Raw genomic sequence first — 21756 nt, forward strand, 5'->3', positions numbered from 1 at the left:
AACAAACGGACTCTTTGCTACTCAGTGTGAATCAACTTTGTGAGAAGAAATATGATAAAAGCCATTAATGGAATATCTGCTGCAATATCTCACAATAAAACTAAACCAAGTGGCACATGAAGGCAGGTTTTTAAATTGCCTGACAGTGAAATGAAAATATGGATGGGTACATTTGAATCTCTTTTGATTACAGGCCTATACTGCAGTTACTCAGCTTGTTCCTGCAAACCCAAACTCAGTCATTGCCCCAGTTTACGCAAACTTCATGCCAAGTACATAATCAACACTAAACCTGCGAAGAAATAAACACAAAGTAAAACAACATGGTGTGAACAAATCTTACTTGTGTGAATGAGCAGATTTCTTCAGCACATCAAGGGAAATGTTCTCCCGAGTTTAAATGTGGTGTCTGCTCTCCATGGTGCACAGCTTCGGTCCGCTCCACTTACACCAGTGAAACCAGAGACCCGCACTGGCTGATCCCAAGTCTCTGGTCTATAAACATCCCCGCAACTTTAGCACCGTCCTTCTTTAAAATAGACTCGCCTCTAATAGGGGGAAGTAAACGCCTATCAAATAGTCAAAGCATCTGATTGGTTCGTTATCCTTCTTGTTCCTTGATCCTGGGACAGCCAAAGGATTTTAACAATTTCTGTCACCCCTTCAAGCGTTTGCTCAATTACGTCACTTATAATCTATTCTACTGTTTGGGGGAAATCATAACTGAACAATTATAGAATAATGAAGAATGAAAAGAGATTTAATCTCGTATAAAAACATGAATTTATAGATAATTGTCCATTCATATTTAGAGAGGCTATGTGCAGTTATTTCATCAGAATTTTGACATCATCCAGATTAAAATGTATTGTATAAATCTTTAATTGAGTTTGTCTTTTACCCATGATCTCTGTCTAAAACAAGATGTTTTCAAAAAAGCTGGAAAAGACAATGACTAATAATTCATAATACATCGACTGCTTAAAGGGACTCTTACCTTTGTTGCATTTGAGAATTACAGCACATTCAAATCATCCCGCCTTCCTCCAATGCCCCACACCCTCGTTCCCTTCCGCGGTGTTTTAAACTTTTGTTTTTCCCCCTGGGAGCGGCTGTTTCAGTACGCCGTGGACCACTTTGGTCTGCCATCGTCAGTCGCTACGGTCGATACGGTCGCTACTCGCTCCTGTCTGCCGTGGAATCAAAACAAACCATATAGTTGAAGACGCGCCTTGATGACGCGGGCCCGAATGCGCCACAAGAAGCAGACGGGCTTCCTGTCTGTTTCCATGCAGCAAACAGACAGGTCTGTCGGCCAATAAGGTCCTTCGGTCCGAGGAATTTTATTGGTTGAAGTTTTCACTAAATATTACGAGAGTGAAATAATTGTTTGTTTTAACTCCTGGTGGGTCTGTCTTGCATTTTAGAGTGTCATTACCTTATTAATACCAATTTAACCTTATCCACAAAAAGTGTAAAAATGCAACAAAGGTAAGAGTCCCTTTAAGGAACGTATGATTTAACGTATCAATAATGCAGGTGAAAAGTTGCTCGTTGTCACGAAATGATCACCTCACTGTATTTAATGGAGTCACTTTGAGTTCCTGGATCATCAGCTGATGAACACTGACTCACAGTTACGATACATTAACATTTAATGCACGTATGAAGCTGATTTTGTAGTGCAGCAGCATAGAGATGTTTACATGTGAAGAACAGTTTGATAAAATACTGCTTTTTATGTCTGTTATCTAATTTTATATGTATTAACATGAAGTCTATCCTGTTTTCATAAAGGTTGATAATGCGTGGGAAGGATTTGTCCTTTTTATTGGATTTCAGCTGATTTTAGGTTATTTAAGCAACATATACAGTATATTTATATGATATAGACCTTATCCTATATATGTACTCTACATAGTGCCAGAACTGTTTACACTGATTGACCAGAGACCTGTGTGGATTATAATGAAATATAAGTTAAGGTTTTGTGTTGTGATTTAAATTTGCTTTGAGTTCTTTGACCGTCAGAATATTAACTCACAGTTGGGTCATAGACCTGCATGAAAGTCTATGACAGCCTGAAGGAGGTTTAGTTCTGAAGCACCAGTTTGATTAATAAAAGCGAAATTGTAGCCTATCCTTTTTTTTATGTAATTCAGAAGATTTGATGCCAAGTAGCTGGACTGTGAGATCAGTTGATGCAGGAACCGTTGATTAATCCTAAATTACAACATTAGTTATGTATTAATTAAACAGGATTTACCCATATTGTAAAGTGTATACAAATGCTGTGTATCCCCCATGGGCCATGAGAACGACTGTCGCTGCCTGGAACAAGATTTAAATTCTCCCTGATGGCGCACACCAGCCATCGTCCCATGAGTGTTCAGGTCACTGGTTTCGGGGTCAGTCAAGATAAAAGCACCTGCTGCAGGTCAGAGCCTCACAGTGAGCTCGAGCCACATGGTGCACTCATTCTCTGCCAGTGCTGCCCAATAGACCGTTTTACACAGCAGACATGTTTAACATGTCACAGTAGGTAAAGTGGAGATGTAAATAAAGTGAACGATGCCTCAGTGTCAGTGTGCAGGTGCATGCTGGCTCTCTGTCACATGGTCATGTCTTCAACTGAAATGAGGCAGGTTCGACACATACAAATGGGAAACAGCAGGACAAGAGTCATAGTTTGGGACTTAACAAAAAAACACAGAAAATAACAGATCTAAGTAAGAACAGACAGAATAAAAGATAGCAAGTTACACAACTAGACTCAATTAAAAGACAGATTATTATGTTGATATCTATATAAATAAGGAACAAAAGAAATACAATAAATAATAAAAAAATAAAACAGTGACATCATTACGGAAAACATATAGGCAAGAAAAAACAAGATGTTTTAAATGTATTTTTTTACCACCTTGCTTACAAAGGGGACAATAAAGAGGGTCTGATCAGAGCTTCTCAGTGAGTATTTAAGTGTATAAGGTACAAAATAGTGTTTATAGATAAAACATTTCATTGACGTCTTAAATCTGGGGGGAACCTAAGTGCATCTAACATTCAGTGATAGTGTGTAAAGAAACATGTAAATCTGCTGTCTGTTGATGGGATGAGGAATAGTTTTAGTGGCACTTTGATAAACAATAGTCAATAAGTTGTGAGTGTGTGTGTTATGCAGACGGTCACGGTGTGTGTCTAATGGGATAAGGGCCTATAGACTGGCTCCTTGGTTAACTCTGATGGCACCCAGTCCTTTTTCCAATCTGTCTGTCCCTGCAGATGTGGGTTAAGAGATGACACGGGCTGCTAATCCGCTGATCTGCTCATGCACAGCCCCCACATTTAAAAGGAGAGAGGGGTGACAGAGACAAAGACAAAGAGGTGGGGGGTAGAAAGCCATGCATTTATTTTATTTGTATATGTGTGAACTATATGGTCAATAAATGGGCCTTTGCAGAGGTAAAGCTTTCCACATACCAGCACTCAAAACTGGAGCACTGCATCATTTCACTAGTGTTCGTGTGTGTGCTCATTTGTGTGTGTGTGTGTGTGTGTGTGTGTGTGTGCGTGTGTGTGTGTGTGTGTGTGTGTGTGTGTGTGCGTGTATTAAGAGGCGGGGTTCTTAGGTAGCATGTAGACAACTGCATGCTTTTCACAGTTGACAGCATCGAATGAGCGCCCGGGAGGAGGGACCCTGACCCGGTTACAGATATAAAACCAGCCAGGCTGCTGTCTCCATCGTTACAGCTTAGGGGGGCGGGGGTGAAGACACAATATGTCTGACTGCAGGAGAGAGTGGAACCGGGAGGATGAGCTGCCGGTCTACCTGGCGGGACCGACCCCCACCGGGCAGAACCATCGGAAATCCTACGGCATGTTCAGCTCCGTGGAGGGAGCGTTCGAGAGCAAGACCATCGACTTCGATAACTTGGCGGTGGGGAGGAGAGGGAGCCGCACCCCGAGGAGCGGCAGCCGGGAGAGGCTCCTGGACACCGGTGATGAAGCCACCGGGAAGACGCCCGACAGCAACCAGGCCCAGGAGGGGTCCAGTGGCAACTCGCCCGGGGAGCGCGACGACTCACACCCCGGTGTCGAGGTCAGATTCTCAACGGGGAAGGAAACCCCTGATGGAAAGGTATGGATGATAGTTTTACTTCTTGGCATTTTCTCTCTGCGTCTGTCTGGGGTTTATGGTTGCAAAGTTGGATGTAATTTATGTAAAGGCTTCCCAATAAATAGTTTATTGTAGGAACAAACCGATGTAGGCCTGGAGGAGAACTATTGCTCCACTTGGAGAAAGAACAAAGAGTATTATTTATGTTGGATGAAAGTAGCATGTAAATATCTTTAAATAATTAAACAAAAGATGCTGTGGGCCTCATTTTGGAAAACTAGAACTGCTGTCTGTCAGGATTTGTCCTGATGGCTTATAGACAGCAGCTCTGAAGGAAAAAAATCATTCTGCATAACTGATGAACTTTTGTGCTGCATTGCAGTTCGGTGATTTTAGTTTACGGGTCTTCTGAGCTCAAAGAAAACTGTAAAAAAAAAACACACGGGTGCGTGGAGAGGCTCAGTGACGAGTGTGGTGCTGAAGTGGACAGCGACAGACTGAGCCGAGCTGTGTTGTTGTTGTGTCCTCACATGTGTGTGTGTGTGTGTGTGTGTGAGAGGTATTACTTATGTTCAGTGGCCCCAATTACTAAATTGAAAATCATTACATTTTAAGGTTATTTAGGGTTATCTTGACATTCTGTTTATGTTATGTTAGATTGGGTTTAGGTTTAAGTTTAAGTTTGGTTTAGGTTTGGCACATTGTAAGATTAGAGTAAGTCTCGTCAAAATCCTTGTAAGTCAATATAATGTCCTTTGAAGTCATAGAGACGTGACTATGTGTGTACTTGTCTAGACGTGTTTGTAGGAACAATGTTGAGCCTAGACCTCATGGAGTGAAGAATGATTTGGAATGTCATATAACATTTTGGTCGGTCCTCACTTTCTGAGTTACTTTCATATGGCTGTTTTTGTGTTAAGACTTGCATCAGGGTTATAGTTAGAATTAGGTTAGGGTTGGATTTAGTTGTGAACTAGGGAGCGCTTTATGCAGAATGACGAAATGTGTGTGTGTATGTGTGTGTATGTGTGTGTTTTTCTGTGTGTGTCTGAGCAAGAAGGGGGTGTGAGGGAGCTCGCGTCTACACCGTCTTTGTCGGTGCCATGAACGCAGCACGCTTCACGCTGTACGCATCATTTGCGCAGCCGTACGGCGGAGGATTCGTCTCTCCCCCCTCCCTCTCCCTCTCCCTCCCACACACACAAACACACACGCAAACAAAAAGCAACAATCCCTAGAGGAAGATAAAAGGGGAGCGGAGTTGTAGCGCAGGGCAGCACGGTACTGGGTTGAGTGTCCCGGGGGCAGAGCTGCACGGAGAAAGCAATGTCTGGGAACTGCTACCACGGGAAGAACAGCATCTCCCACCTGACGGTAAGAGACCCGGCGGCCTGGCCGGTGAAGCTCTCTCTCTCTCTCCGCTTGTGTATGCAAATCCCTGCCGCCAGAGCCGGCAGAGAGACGGGGGGGGGGGGGGGGGATTAAATTCTTAGCGAGGCAGCAAAGATCAGAAGGCCCCTCCACGGTGCTGGATCTCCTGTGTCAAACAGCAAAGCCACGACGCTGAAGTGACAATTGTCAAGTGTCCCGGCGTCAAGTCGAGCGCGTACCCTTGCTCAGGTTGGGACAGGGTTGTGTAATCTCAATGTTTGTCAGAGGGATTAACTCAGTCGACTTGAGTCTGGAGTCACACGCGATCAACGGCTCCTGTAGAACAACTCAGAGGTGTGAGGCTGGATCTGAGCAAAGATGCTTCCTCTTGTCAGGACGCATTGTGCAGAGAACCTCTATTCAAATACCAGATGAGCCAAATATTAAATGAAAAGTGAATACAAAGAAATACTATTGCATCGCAGTGCATTTCATCTCACTGCAGTCACATATTTCCTCTTGTAAGGGTCCTGACTGCTGTCATCTGGAACCATGGATGATCACTGGTTACCATGGAGACCTAACCTCCTCCCTGATGCTGTTGGCAGTCATGTTGGTAGAAAGTGTGGGCACATGATAGTCTGATGAAATCGTGCTTGTTTTAACACCAGGCCTTTTAATACTCAGTGTTTGATTGTTTTTAAATCTATGATAAATGCTAAATAGTTAATATTTGTATTGGACCCAACCCATGAACAGCACCAGTTGGACCATGCATTTCTTTCCACTTATCTATTTCTACTGCACCGAGTCATAATATCGCTATAAAGCCATGGATTACGTACGTGATTGTGTATCAAGATGTCATTGAATTCAACCCCTCCTGCACCTCTCCCTCCCTCCCTCCCTCCCTCCCTCTCTCTCTCTGTATCCCTCCCCTGCAGAGTGAGAAGCTGCTGATCAAAGGAGGGCGGGTCGTCAACGATGACCAGTCTTTCTATGCAGACGTCTACATTGAGGACGGGGTCATCAAGTGCGTATATCAGGAACTAAACACCCTAGGCATAAAGTACAAGTTTAAGAATGTTTACTTCTTTAATGATAATGATTTCCCTTCTTTATTCTCTTTCTTTTCCACTCTTCCATCCACCACGACCTACATGTCATCCCCATCCACATCCACATCCACATCTACATCCACATCCACATCCACATCCACACTTCTCCTATCATCTCTTCACCCCTTCATACTTCGTGCCTCCATCTCATCCTCCTGACCCTCGGCAGGCAGGTGGGGGAGAATCTGGTGGTCCCGGGGGGAGTGGAGGTGATCGAGGCGAACGGCCGCATGGTGATACCAGGGGGAATAGATGTCAACACCTGTCTGATGAAGCCCTTCCTGGGCACCCAGCCTGTCGATGGTTTCCTCCAAGGCACCAAGGCTGCACTTGCTGGAGGCACTACCATGATCAGTGAGTGTGGAATTCAGTCTGTGACCAAATCAAATACATCTCACAGCTAGATTCAAATCCAGTTTGGCCTTTCTGTGTGTAGATGACATGTTCTCTTTGTGTTTTCATGGGTTTTCTGTGGTTTCCTCCCAAAAGTCCAAAGACATTCAGACTAGGGTTAGGTTAATTGGAGACTCTAAATTGACCACTGGTGTGAACGTGAGTGTGGATGGTTGTTTGTCTCTATTGGCCTTGTGATTCGCTGTCCACCTTTCCAGGATGAACCCCGCCTCTTGCACCAATGCCAACTGGGTTTGGCTCCAGTACACATCCACAACCCTCGAAGGATAAGTGGTATAGATGATGGATGGAACGTCTTTTGCACTCTTTCCTTCTTAACCTTTGACCCCTCCTCACCTCTCAGTTGACCATGTGACCCCCCAGCCCGGGGACAGACTGCTGGAGGCGTTTGAGCGCTGGCAGGAGGCTGCGGATAAGAAGGCCTGCTGTGACTACTCCCTGCACGTAGACATCCCCCAGTGGAATGAGACTGTCACAGATGAGTTGGAGCTGCTGGTGCAAGATAAAGGTACCTCATGAAGTCCTTAGTTATTCTATGATATCTCAGAGCTGTGGTCAGTGCTGTAATTCCCACTTCACTTCTAAGTTCGTGCTTGTTCTTGGAGCCATTTCACAACAACAATAGGAACAGATTTAGAAACAATTTGGCCCAGCGCTGAATCTTCTTACAGCGAAGGCTCGGCCTACAGCCATTGTTCTGGTTGCGGTTCTGACAGGGTGGCAGTGTCTCGATTTAGCTTGTAATCTGTTTTAAGTAACAGATCACTTTTCCTTTGGGGGCAGCGACAAAATATTGTCGTAACGGAGCCAAGGCTTCTTCTGCTGCTTGTGTGAGCAATTTCCCTCAGATTTAAAATTGAGTTGTAATAACATGGACTGCATGCCAGACGAGCTTGTCCATCGCGGTTTGGATTTTATTATTTATATTTTGTGATAAATGTTTTTGGCTGCACTCGCAGACATTTTCTTCTCGCCTCTGATTTTCCCTCCGTCACCTTCCTGTCATGAATACATTCTTTGCTCCCATTCCTCTCAGGTGTCAACTCGTTCCAGGTGTACATGGCTTATAAGGGTCTGTACCAGATGTCAGATTCACAGGTATGTTTCAGTAAATCATTGGTAGAATTTATCACATACTGCACTTATTTCCTCATGTTAATCTGTGACTTTCCTCTTCTGGGTTCTCTGGACTCTCTCAGCTCTACGAGGCGTTCTCCTTCCTGAAGCAGCTCGGTGCTGTGGTGTTAGTTCATGCTGAGAACGGAGACCTGATTGCTCAGGTGGGTTTATTTGTTTTTGTGCATTTATTTATTTGATAAAGGAAAATGTACATTGATCAACATTCTGTATTTATATAGTACTTTCTAGTCTAACCGACCACTCAGCACTTTATTATACATAACTCATAAATTGCCAGCACAGTCGTCAGGAGCAATGTTGGTCAGAATCTTGCCTGAGGATGCTGTAGCACGTGGAATGGGAGAGACTGGGACCTTCTGGGTCGTGGTCGACCCGCTCTGTCTCCTGAGCCACAGCCTCCCACAAATTAAATACATATGTTCACTGACAGGCTACTTTTCATCAGCAGTCCCTTTGCCAGATGTTGATAGGCATCCTGTCGGGATAAAGAATAATACAGAATGAAAAGCATACATCGCCGATAACAGCTGATACAGCTCCATAATCTCCTCTGTCCCTTAGTGGCAAATGGTGACCATGATGGCCAAAACACAAAACCTGATTGGGGGTCACGCAAAACAATAAAAGGAAGTTCCACTGTGCCAAAGTTTATTTTAAAATAACGCAATGAACAAAAAGTGACGGCCCAGCAAGGCAGAGGATCAGCAGGTTAATAAATGGATAAAAATTCCTAGAAAGTTTAGAAAAACTCACAAAACTAAAACTCACAAAGCGTCACAACTCAGAGGAGGAGGCAGTAATCAAGGTGCAGAACAGGCAGAGGTCATACACAGAGCTTGCAGGACAGGAGACCAAAGACAATGTGGCAAACAGGAAGTGAACCACAGGGGGTTTAAAAACAAGGAATTGAGACTGGATAATTGTTAACAGGTGAATGGAAAAACTGGCAGGAAGTAGAATTGACACAAATGCACGAGGAGAAGACTTAACAAAATAAAACAGGAAATTAAGTTATGTAGAGCTCATTGTGTCTACATGAGTCGCGGCACCATCACAACCTTAAGTAGTTTACTGTGGTGACATATTTAACAACAAACAGTAGATTGGCTGAACTGTATCACCGCCAATCCTCTACGTGTGTACTCCTTCACTGTCACTGAAAAATAATCTTGTTGCGTAACATGCAGGTCTCGGGGAGGGACAGGATTTATTTTTGCTGCTGCAGCTGAGAGTGACAGTTTTATCTTTTGACAGTTATTGTACTAATGATGATGATGCAACGGTGATTACGATGGTGGGAGCGAAGGTGCTGATAATGACGATAAAAGCCATGATTAAGGGAATGATGATGGTCCTGATTAACGGGGGGGGATTTATGTTGAGAACCATGATGTATGTGAGGGTAATGAATGATAAAGGGGCTCTGATGCATAATAATGAAACGCAGTGTATAGAGTTAAAATCAAGGAAGAGAGGGTGGGGGTTGGTTTTCTGTTTGATTTGACTGTCAGATGAACAGGAACAGAAGCCAGCGTCCCACCGAGCGCTGGCTTTCTACGATTACAACGAACACTATATCTTCTTTGATGGTATGACAGCGCATGAGATTTTAATTTGACAGTCATGAGATAACAGCAAACGGAACAAAAGAGCAAGCACTGTGGGTAAAACGTGACTTGACAGGCATTGTGGTGCGTCTGCAGATCATTTTGAAACTGTTTTTTCTTTTTTGTTGTGCTCTTTAGGAACAGAGAAAAATCCTCGGGATGGGAATCACTGGACCTGAAGGCCATCCTCTGAGTCGTCCTGAAGAGGTGAGTCTCATGCACCGCACTGTCTGAGCAGCCATCCATCACTGTGCAGGTTTTAACACTTCCTTACTCCCCCCCCCCTGTGCAGCTGGAGGCCGAGGCAGTGTTCCGTGCCATCACTCTTGGTAACCGCGTGAACTGTCCTGTCTACATCACCAAGGTGATGAGCAAGAGTGCAGCTGACACCATCGCCCAGGCCAGGAGGAAAGGTCAGCCACTTTGTTTTATTAAATTTATTCCTTTGATTTTGATTTAAGTTTTAATCAGTGAATATATTTGAACCCTTTAAGACCTGAGGCGTCATCTACAACTTCAACAAAGTCTCAAAGCAACCTCCTCAAGCCTGAGGGGTTTGTCAGTGAAACCTTTATTTCTCTGCCTTTAGAGCAAAAAATTAAAATGATTAAAACCTTCAACATTTTCAACTCTCGAGTGTATTTATTTCCCGTTTCTGCTTCAGAGGCTGTGAATTAACATGTGTCAGTCTTTACATCTGTGGCCTCTTACTCGCCAGAATCATCACCTTCCTCCTCTTCCTCAAACATGTAGCAGCTCAGCAGAGAAACATCACTCCTGGTCTTAAAGGGACAAACACACATGTTACATCAGGTGTTGAAGGATTATAGGAGATAATATGATGTATGATGGAAGCAATTGACCAATCACAACAGAGTGGGCTACCTGGCAATCAGAGCGAATGGGCTTTATCAGGAGGTGGGGCCTTCGAAAGAGGAGCTTTAACCAAGCATTTCATACAGAGGCTGAAAAGAGGAGCAGCAGCAATGGACAGTTGGAGGAAAGTGATGTTTTCTGAGCATCAGAGCCTGTAAACCCAAGTTTAAATAATGAACCTGAAAATGATCTTTATGTTTACAGTCTGAATATAATCGGCACATCTTCCTCTCCAGGTTCTGTAGTTTTTGGCGAGCCGATCACAGCCAGCCTGGCCACTGACGGTTCTCACTACTGGAGCAAGAATTGGGCCAAAGCAGCAGCTTATGTGACGTCTCCTCCTCTGAGTACTGATCCCACAACTCCAGACCATCTCCAAACACTGCTGGCTTGGTAAGTTCCCAAACCTTCTCAGCAAGTCAATGCACAGGATGCAAAGTACGTGTGTGTACTGAGGTCTCAGCCTAAAGTGTGTTTCCCAAAACACTAGACTACAAACTTCAATACTGAGTAAAGACAAAGGGATTCATTTAGCTATAACCTCTGCACAAAGTGAAATGCAAATCAGCTGGATGACACCAAAGGAGACACCGGCAAGGATCTAACTCCATCTGTTTGCCCCGAGACGTTCTCTTGCTATTCCAGCCACAAACAGGCAGCTGGTGCCATGCACAGTGTCACAGCAGCTTCAGTGAGAGAGAGAAAACAGATGGGGGGAAGGTGTACCAATATGCATGAGGAGGAGGTGGGCAGAAAGGAGGAGGGAGATGACAGAGACTTAATAATGGATGAAGCGTCTCATGTAAAATACGTGAAAATGGCGAGTTAAGTTGTGGTTTGTGAGGATTAAATACTCCAGACCAAACTCACCTCTGACACACATTCACACACATACAAAATGCACAGAAACTCCTGCTGTACACATTTAACTGTCCCAGATTCCATAAATAGCACAGGAGCTAGAATCCTTCATCATCTGTTGCCTTGGCTACCAAGTACCTCCCTGCTCCTCCTCCTCCCTCTCCTCCTCCTCCTCCTCCTTGCTGCTCCTCCGCCCTTTGTCTGCAACTCCAGCTTCTCAAGGCGGGTCCATGCTGTCACCCCACTGCTTTTTCAGTGATGCGTACAATAGCGCAACTCTTTCTCCCTCACCAAACCCAGCTATTTCCATAATAGGCAGTCTCTCTGCATCGTGGCAATGAACAGACAGCTCATGACAGTAATTAACAAATAATTAAAAGGGCCTGGTTGAGACGTGATGATAGTGTCTGGTCTTTATCAGTCACATTCAGCCTCTTGCGTACCAGGAGGGGAAGCATGTGGTGATAATGTTTTTGATAAAACAGTCTTTATGTGCTCTAGTTAATACTTGAGGGACCAGTGCTCCAGCTGCGATGCACCAGTCTGTCTAGTTCCACTGGCTGTTTTTTGTTTCTTGCCCCAGGCCACAACATGACTTGTACTTTAACTAGTGTGCTCACTGAGGACAGCTGGTGGCTAACAGGAGAAATTACACCAATGAGGTTATGTTTTCACCTCTTCTGGAATTTCCCAGTGTGGGATCAATGAAGCCCATCTATCCATCTATCCATCTATCCATCTATCCATCTATCCATCGATCCATCTATCCATCTATCCATCTATCCTCTATCCTCTATCATCTATCATCTATCATCTATCATCTATCATCTATCATCTATCATCTATCATCTATCATCTATCATCTATCATCTATCATCTATCATCTATCATCTATCATCTATCATCTATCCATCTATCCTTAAAAAATATCAGGCATTTTAAGGGGCTGATATCTGTGAGTGTGTGAAATTTGTTTTTTTTCAAACATCTGCTGGTAAAATATAATGTTTGACAGCTTAATAACTACAGTGTTAAGACTATGCTGATCCTTTTCTGTCCTTTTTGTGCCTGTGTACAGTGGGGACCTCCAGGTGGTGGGCAGTGCTCACTGCGCCTACAGCACGTCTCAGAAAGCCATTGGTAAAGATGACTTCACCCTCATCCCCGAGGGAGTCAATGGCGTGGAGGAGAGAATGGTTGTTGTCTGGGACAAGGGTGTGGTGAGTGAATGGCCGTGTGTATGTGTATGTGTGTGTGTATCTAGTGTGTAGCTTTGAGTGTGACTTTATTTTATTTGTCTCTCAGGCCATGGGGAAGATGGACGAGAACCAGTTTGTGGCCGTCACATCCACCAACGCGGCTAAAATCTTCAACCTGTACCCACGTAAGGGCCGGATAGCGGTGGGCTCCGACGCCGACATCGTCATCTGGGACCCTAACAGCACCAAAACCATCTCAGCCAGAGTCCAGCAGTCGGTGAGGACAAAAAGAAAACAGGACTGGACTTTCTCATATCTGTAGATATCTGAAGATTCTCCTCACCCCAAGGTCATGGTGTCTCCAGGAGCACTGGCCACAGCTAAAATCTGATTAACCCATGAAGTGCCCCTGTCCTGTCAGTCATCACTGATAATACTAACGATAAATGTGACAATTTGTGCCCTCACTGAGGGCTGCAGGGCTTTAATCCTTTGAGCTCCACGATTTAAACTCCGCTCACCCCCTTTGCATTGGGGTGGCAGCAGATACTGATGGTTGTCTTAAAAACCTGGACGGATAAAAGCAAAACTCTCTGCACAATAAGCTGCCACCAGAGGACATTGATAAACTTTTTTCGTGCAAACTGATGAAGAGGAAAAGAATAAACTGACCCTTTAAACTTCCACACCAAACGATGTATTTAAGTGCAGGAGACTGCCCGGCCTCAGAGGGGAAAATTTGCCTCGAGCAATGTGACACAATACAGTGGAGATGTGACACAGTGGTTAATGTATTCCGTCTGCTCTGCCACTGTCAAACCCTCTAATCCAGACTGCTGCCGGCTTTAGGTTCTAATCCCCCTTCACCCCTCACCCATTCTGTGGTACAGCTCTCCACCATCCCCCTGGATTCACACTGCCTCTGTCACTTATTCACCCCCAATCTTCTGTGGCATTTTGCTGCATCTGTTAAGCTACAATACAAAGCCTGCTGTAATAGCACAGTGAAAGGTTTTGCTGTTCTAAATTGTGGTGGTGGTGGAGACAAATCTTTGTCTTTCCCTTTTTTTTCACTTTCTCTGTCTCGTATATTTTTGTCCCTGCTCGCTCACAGGCTTCAGAATACAATATCTTTGAGGGTCTGGAGTGTCGTGGAGGTCCAGCGCTGGTGCTGAGTCATGGTCGGGTGGTTTGTGAGGATGGGAAGCTGCAGGCTCAGCAGGGCACCGGCCGTTTCATCCCCTGCAAGCCCTTCTCGGACCAGGCTTACCAGCGCGTCAAGTTCAGGGACCAGGTAGAGAACACTGACGTTTAAAACAAAAAAGCAGAATGAAAAATAGGTAATGTAAAAGAGTTCCACTTTCAAGATTAGATTAGATAACACATCCACACCCAGTGTAGATGCATTGCACTAATACATTTCAAACATTCACTTTATTTGGCTTACTAACAGTATTCCAGGGTTAGTGTTAGGGTTCAGCATTTACCTGAATTTACAGTATAGCACAGTTGTTCCCAACCTTTACACCCACAAAATAACGATGCCAGACTTATGACCTGTATTCTCCCAGAGTACATTGATTTGAGCTGGTTCTCCCTGTGTTCTCCACATGTTGTAACGTATCAAATGCTATAAATTAACCTTCCGCAGCTGATGTGACGACTAATCTGTCATTATCACCTCATGGGTTAAAGAAAAGATTGTTGGATTCCTTTTTATTGGTTTGATCTAAACCCCTAATACCTGCCCTCTCAGCAGACCCCTGCTCGAAATGAATGATGTATATATATCTGCAACTACAGGGTCTATTTAAATAATCTTGGTATCTATATAAAATTAACACTTCATTATAGATGTTGCTAGGTCAGAGTAAATGAGGATGGAATTCAACAAAATGACAAAAAAATGCAAATTTGAACATATATTTAATCTTTTGTAACAAGTATGGCTAAAATATGCTATTTTAAATTGGTTTTTAATGGTATTTAATTTAATCCTTTCACAAGCCCCTTTCTGTGACTCGCAATTTCCCCAAGGGGTCCCCATCCCTAATTTGGGAACCACTGGTATAAGATACTGTAAATGTAGGTCAGTCCTAATTATAAAAGGTATGAAACAATATAATATAACAGCACAAGCAACATATACTGGTTACACTGTCTTATGCAGCCGTACTGATTTTACCAAGTATATTTCACAGTAATACAAATGTTTCATTAAAAACTATTTTGTTTATGAAGAGATGATTAATAGATGTTTGTTTTTTATCTAGGTGAAGGCGAAGCAGGGTGTTACTCGTGGGATGTACGATGGTCCTGTGCATGATGTCGTTCCTGCACCCAAATATATCACTCCTTCTCCGTCAGCAAGAACATCACCCACCTCGACCCACCCACCACCAGTACGCAATCTCCACCAGTCCAACTTCAGCCTATCAGGTACCTGACATTGTATGTTCTAAAATCCACTGATTCATCATGTTAGATGGAAGGTAAAAATGTTAAATTACAAAAGAAATACTGTTTACTAGTTTATTCTGAAATGAATAAATCTCATAATTGAATTTTGTCTTTATCTCTCAGGATCTCAGCTTGATGACAAAATCCCACGTCGCTCCGGCCACCGTATTATGGTGCCCCCCGGTGGTCGCTCCAACATCACCAACCTCTGTTGAATGTGTGACTGTGCAGAAAGTGTGTTGTAGTGTTTGTGTATGTGTGTGTGTGTGTATGGCCGCGAGTGTGAGCACACAAGCATGAATGAACACCATTGTATTTTTGGTTCTACTACAATGGTGACACACTCTGTTTAGACTATTATGATTTAATCAATTTGCCTTCAGACGCTGAGAAGAAATGCATTTGCACTACAAATCAAATAAGAGAGTGATTTTTAATCAGCCAATTCAATCAGAAACATGAGTAACTCACAATCAGGGCACACACACACACACACACACACACACACACACACACACACTCACACACACTCAGACACACCTGGTGTTAAAACACCCTCCAAGCACCTAAACGTGACCCCACTTTGACATAATAACGTTCTTGTCTCCTCTCCCCCGTGAGCATGACTTCCTCCGTACTCCTCCTCACTTTCCATGTCTTGCTGTGTGAGTCTGCTCAGACATGGTGCTCCTCCTCTTCACCCACTTTGGTGGACGGCTGAAGAAACAACAGTTTTCTCCTGCATCCGATTTTCTTTTTCAAATAGTGGCAATATCTGTTTCAATGTGACTCAAGTGGATCAGTTATAGGCTTCAGTACGTATTGCATGGACGCGTCTGTAGAGTTTGCACTACTTGTACTTAGAATTGTACTCCAGGCACATTTGTAAGTAACAGCACAAACGTCCAGTATTCTCATATTGTTTAACGTATGCTTATTGAACATAAGTACATTAACTTAACTGTGGGTATAGATCCAGCTTTTACCAGGTCCAAAACATAACTGTGAACTTCAAGAAAAGCAATGCAACTTCCACTTGATCAGATAAAATATGCAATATGTTACTCTTGAGTGTTATACTATAACTAGATGAGCCGTTGAAACACAAAAACAGTCGTGTGCTGCTGACTTTTGACTTTTCTGATGGCTTTACCTGCATATTTAGGCTTTCATAGTAAAGAAGTTATGACATGTGTGTGCTAGTTTCCTGCAAGTCACTCCTGCCACAGATGGATTTGTTGTAATGACATGTTGAACTCACCGCTGTAAAAAGGGCTCCACCTCCTGCATCACCACAAAACCACACCGACAATCATCTTAAGCTGTTTTTATTTGAGTAATTTATTGTATTGATTCTGGATGTTTTTAGTGTTTTTATGCTGCTCTGTTTTGGTTGCTGTCATCTGGTGTCTCCAATGGAACAACTAATGATCAATAAAGACTTGACTGTTGTTAAAAAACAACATGCCTCTATGTTTAATACTAATTATGTTAACATTAGGGGCGGCACCTACTCTAGATGCTATGGTTTCTGATGCCAGGTCTGTGTCTGCTGAATCTAGTCCAATCAATTTGTAACGGATCATTTTGTTCAAGTTTAATTGATCCAATAAGACAATGTGGGTTCAACAAATCAGTGGTTTTCGTTTTTGGAAGTAAAAGAATAAGGTCGACAGAGGCACAAAACCTCGATTCTTTCCTCCATTACAAAAAATGGAAGTGGTTTGAGGCTGAAGTTCTGCTGTAGAACCAGGTTGAAATCTTCTACCAGATTACAAATATTGAATTTAGGGACACATTCTTTATTCACATCCTTTTCAGACATAGCACATTAAACTGTAAGCAATACGTTCTGTAACAAGATTATATTTCTCAGTATTTTATGATAATTCACTTGTTAGTCAAACTTCAATTTGACAATTTTTGGGGCTTATTTTCATGAAATATTGACATTTTCAAGTATGAATGTCTGACAGAGCTACTGGCCCCAATACTAGTATATAATGGACACATGAAAAACTGGAATGGACCTGAGGGAATTTCCTCCACCAAGGCCCAGTAGATCTGGACTTTGATTTGGATCTGCACCATGCACACATCTATAAATATCAGTCCCCAAAACATATCTGATTACTTTCATCAAGATCCATGAATTATTCTGAGAAATCCACAAAAATATTGGAAAATGTTCTGTCTCACTATGTTAAAGAAAGTGAAGACCTGGTAACATCCAGCAGAGAAACTGAAGCAAAGGGATAAAGACAGATCAGCTTAAGTAAAAAAAAAAGCTAACTGGGTACACAGGGAAAAGCCTGAGGAAAATAGCTGGTATAAATACTTCAAGGAAAATAGAACATGTGGGCAGGTGCTTGTGTTGGTCATGTAACAGGGAATGGGATGATTGGCCGGATCTGGAGCCTGACAGCCCCCTGGAAATCTGTTTTTACGGACCCCTAGGGGTTCAACTACTAACCTACATGACCCTGTAACATCACTGTTTTGTACACTGTGCAACCCTACCTGCCAGTGATGCTGTGTTGGGTTAGTGGAGAAACAGGCCTGAGAGCTTCAACCACAGGGGGCAGCAAAACACTGCTTTTCAGACTGGTGCTGAATGAGAACTTTCCTGCTCCATAATGGATGAAGACTCGTGTCCCTTTGATTCAAAAAGGTCCCATTAAGACCTTCTGACGACAGTTCAGCAATTGAGCTGCGCACACACAGATCGATGCAAATCTAACTTTCTATGACAAAATAACAGGTTTAAGGGTGAATGGAAAATAAACTGATCAAATCAAACTGTCTGGGAAACGAAAAGACAGGAGGCCCTTGGAAACATGTTGGTCGTGATAATTGTAACATTTCCCCAGACTTTGCTTCAGGAGATTAGGCTTCAATGAAGATTGAACGTGCCATGTTGACAACCTGATCTGGTTCCTATAGGAACAAACATTACACACATGAGACACTGTATGCTGCACACACAGCTCGTTGTTTCTCCCTCTGTGTGTGTGTGAGAGACATTTTCATCAATCTCCGTGGGAATATTATGTATCATACTGAATAGCAAACGTTTTTACTAGATAGATTTGGACATTTTTCAAAGTAAAGTCCAACATTTTCACTGTGGAATACATCATTTCAAGATTTTCACTGTAGAAAATAGATCATTTTAGGATACTTCAAAGTACTGTAAAAACACTTTGCTCAATAAGTTCAGAGAGAGAGACTGTTGATGCATGAAACCACTCTTTAACATATTCAACATGGAGGGAGCTTTCATTTCAAGCAGGCTTTACGCACTGCAACACTCGACTGTCCACTCGAACCAAAACTCCACATCCCAGGTGTTGACCAGGACCAGAGATCCCATTTCCTTGGCCCAGAACAAAACCAGGTTGGGTAAAAACATTCAGGTTTTTCAGGGGAGTTGAACTTTAGTTTCTCCAGCCTGAGGCAACCTAATAAGTCATTGACCCAATGACTGTAGCTTGAGTAAAATAATAAAATGAGCAAGATGATCCATCTAAAAAGACTAGCATATGCTACTTTATCAGACTGGGCATGTGATAGTGGACTTCCCGCTGGAAGAATCCCAAACAAAGCTGTAAGGGGGAAAATCAAGCCAAACACTTCAGACAAACAGAGAAATATTTATGATCAATCAGATTGTTAAAATGCAAACAAGAAAACAATGCTGAAAGATAAATAAATAAAGGGAAACTTACAAAAAGTTAAATAATCTTACACTCAGAGGATATCATAGGAACCCAGTTAGGGCTAGAACAGGCAAATATAAGTCCAAACAGGCACCGGTACAAAGGAGAACGCACAGGAATAAAACTGGAGTAGCAAACAGGACCAGGGAGACAAACAGAGACACAGGGTCAAACCGGGGAGCTCAACACACAAACCAACAAAGCGGACTGGGAGCACGGAGAGTAAATACACAGAGGATGCAGCAGTGTATAATTTGACACAGGTGAAATTACAGCGAGGCCTCACAATCACAGAGGTGGTAAATAAGACAAGGACAGAAAGTAAAAAAGCAGACACACAATTAAGGTAGTAAATGTTAGAACACAACGGGAAATAATAAGCTAAGATCGTTTTCTTCTTTAAAGTACAGTGTAGGGACAGATCATAACCAAAATAGATTATTTGCGCATTTGTTATTTGCAGCAGATGGTGACGCACACACACATTTTGACATTTGTGATCCTCGCTTCTCCTCGAGTTCTACTGGCCTCACATATTTTTATTTATAACCCACAGACTGCGTATATGAATCGAACATTTTCTGGCTTTTGCTGCAGATGAACTGAATCCAGATAACATCACCTTCACAGAGACCAGCAGAGACCTGCATGCTGCCGCTGCCATCTGCTCAGGGAGCAAACCAAAGGGATGCAATATTGAGCTTGTGAGAGTGGAATTATGCAAAGTTTTTCTTTCTGTCTTTCTTCCCTGCAGCAGGTCGGAAAATCACCTGAATTGAAAACAGTTGTTCCATGTGTGTGTGTGTGTGGAGTGTGTGTTGGGTGTGCAAGCATCTGAAAAGGTGCCATAACTATACAGGGACTCCTTGTCCCTTGAAAGTGTATGGACCGCTGTTTGAGAATAACAGGGAATCAACCGCATCCAGGCACATTACTGAGCCAGCTGTGCTGCTCTTCTACCACTGATGGTCCCTCTGGTCCCTGCTGCACATTTCTGAGCTGTGCAATTAACAAAAATATGCTTTATCTCTCTGAATACGACCAGATTGTAAACGAGGAGCAATAACGGCCCCAAAATAAGGTAAAAATTCAGGAGAGCTTCATTTTTGGATAGACAATATATATTTCACTCCAGCAAGGACACTATGTTTTCATTTGCATTTGTTTTTTTGTTAATTAGTAAGCGGGATAATGCAAAAACTCCTAGAATGGCGTGTAAGTGTGGTATGAGTAGAACAGGGAAGAAGCCTTTACATTTTGGTATGAATATGGTCAGAAATGTGTATTTTTTAACATTTTGGTTGGTGCAGATAAAATACAGTAATTAAAATACAAATGTTGTGATTTTACAATTGGTTTCATGTGGGGACTGTTGAGCCTTGGCGGATGATTTATCCCTTATAGAAACATATACAGTTTTCTCTTGCCACTTTGGCTTTACACTTGCTTCCTTGAATGTATATAGTTTTATTGAAAAGTATACTTTTAATATTAAGTTCTTTTACTTTCTTTTTTATTTAAATTTTAAAATTGCTCTAACAATGTATAAGTAGCAGCTGGGCGTGAACGACAATTGCTATAATTATGGAGCTAATAAATTTACTTAACGTGGGACCTCAAACGTACAGTATTTGATCAGGGTGTAATGCCACCTTTTGACCAGCTGGCGCCCATATTGAGCTATGTTACAAGGTCAAAGTTGCTCCTCAGGCTGGCTTTTAGATGTTTGTACATTCATTTTAAGTTCAATAAGAAGAATTTGCCTGTGGGTCCGGTTCGGTCTGGTACGAGGATAGGCCCCCGTGTCCTTTTTGCCTGAGCCCCCAAAGTCCGTTAGAACAGCCCTGCTTCTAAGGATATAACATTCATGGTTTAAGGAGGCAACTTTGATGGATGAAGTGAACAGCAATGCTATTCAACAAATCAACAAAACTCCTAATCACTGAAAAAAAAAAAAAAAAGCTTCTCCCCCACTACTGCCACTAATAGTATTATCACGTATAATATTGTTAGAGTGTTCAATAATTTACTAACATACAAACATAATTATATGTTTTTAAATTACAGCCCTGAGCTTCCTAACAGCTACTCACATATTTTTGCTTTCACAACTACAGCTCGGAGTTGTCAATTATCCACACACACGCTTGAAAGTTAAATTATTAGTAGGTAAAGCATGCAACAGCTGAGGGGCTGAGCAACATCATTAGAAATCCAACAAGAGTTTTTGTGTCTGAGCTTTTAGAAGCCTACAAGCCGTCAACGATCGGCCAATCAGAGGAGGAAACACACCTCTGCAATCACTCCAAACACAAAATACCAAAACACCACCCTCAAGTCATCACACACACATATGAGTATATGTTACCTTCTGAGGACCATGGTCTACAAAGGTATCTGTGAAGACGCAGGAGACAGAAATGAAAAACCGACAAGTTCTTTTAGTTTGAGATTGTAAAACTCCACACTTTCAATTTCACATTGATATTTAACTGCCCTGTTAAAATAATTGTCTCATATTTAGTGTAGAAAGGGTGAATTTTATGACCATCAACTCTTATTGTCCTGAAGTCCCAGGACCATTATATAAAACAACAGAGCCAGCACATATGGCAGTCTGGACCGGTCTCATTAACCTCCATCGGGTTTACGGTGAGCAATACTAATGTGACTCAGGGAAGGGAGAGAATTGAATGCTTGTATTAAAATTCATCCAATGGTTTCACTCTATCAAATCTTCTTTTGAATGACAAATTGATAATTTGTTTTTTAATTTGTTTAATTTTGTAAATTGTATATTATATAACAACACTCTAAAAGGTAATTTGTCATGATACAATTATGATACTAGGATTACAGACTAGTTTAAAA

At 42.5% G+C, this 21756-nt stretch overlaps 1 protein-coding gene across 1 annotated transcript; it reads left to right on the forward strand.

Moving 5' to 3' along the window:
* The first annotated feature begins 3781 nt into the window (after positions 1-3781).
* On the forward strand, positions 3782-15381 carry crmp1 (collapsin response mediator protein 1). Its single transcript, XM_061084772.1, has 14 exons — positions 3782-4141; positions 6436-6524; positions 6779-6963; positions 7367-7531; positions 8060-8121; positions 8223-8303; positions 9909-9977; positions 10063-10183; positions 10883-11039; positions 12586-12727; positions 12813-12983; positions 13821-14000; positions 14980-15145; positions 15290-15381. Exons 1-14 carry the CDS (start codon positions 3782-3784, stop codon positions 15379-15381), a joined length of 2040 nt encoding a protein of 679 aa, XP_060940755.1.
* Positions 15382-21756: the final 6375 nt, after the last annotated feature.

Source organism: Limanda limanda, chromosome 2 (assembly GCF_963576545.1).
Source record: "Limanda limanda chromosome 2, fLimLim1.1, whole genome shotgun sequence".
Classification (NCBI taxonomy): domain Eukaryota; kingdom Metazoa; phylum Chordata; class Actinopteri; order Pleuronectiformes; family Pleuronectidae; genus Limanda; species Limanda limanda.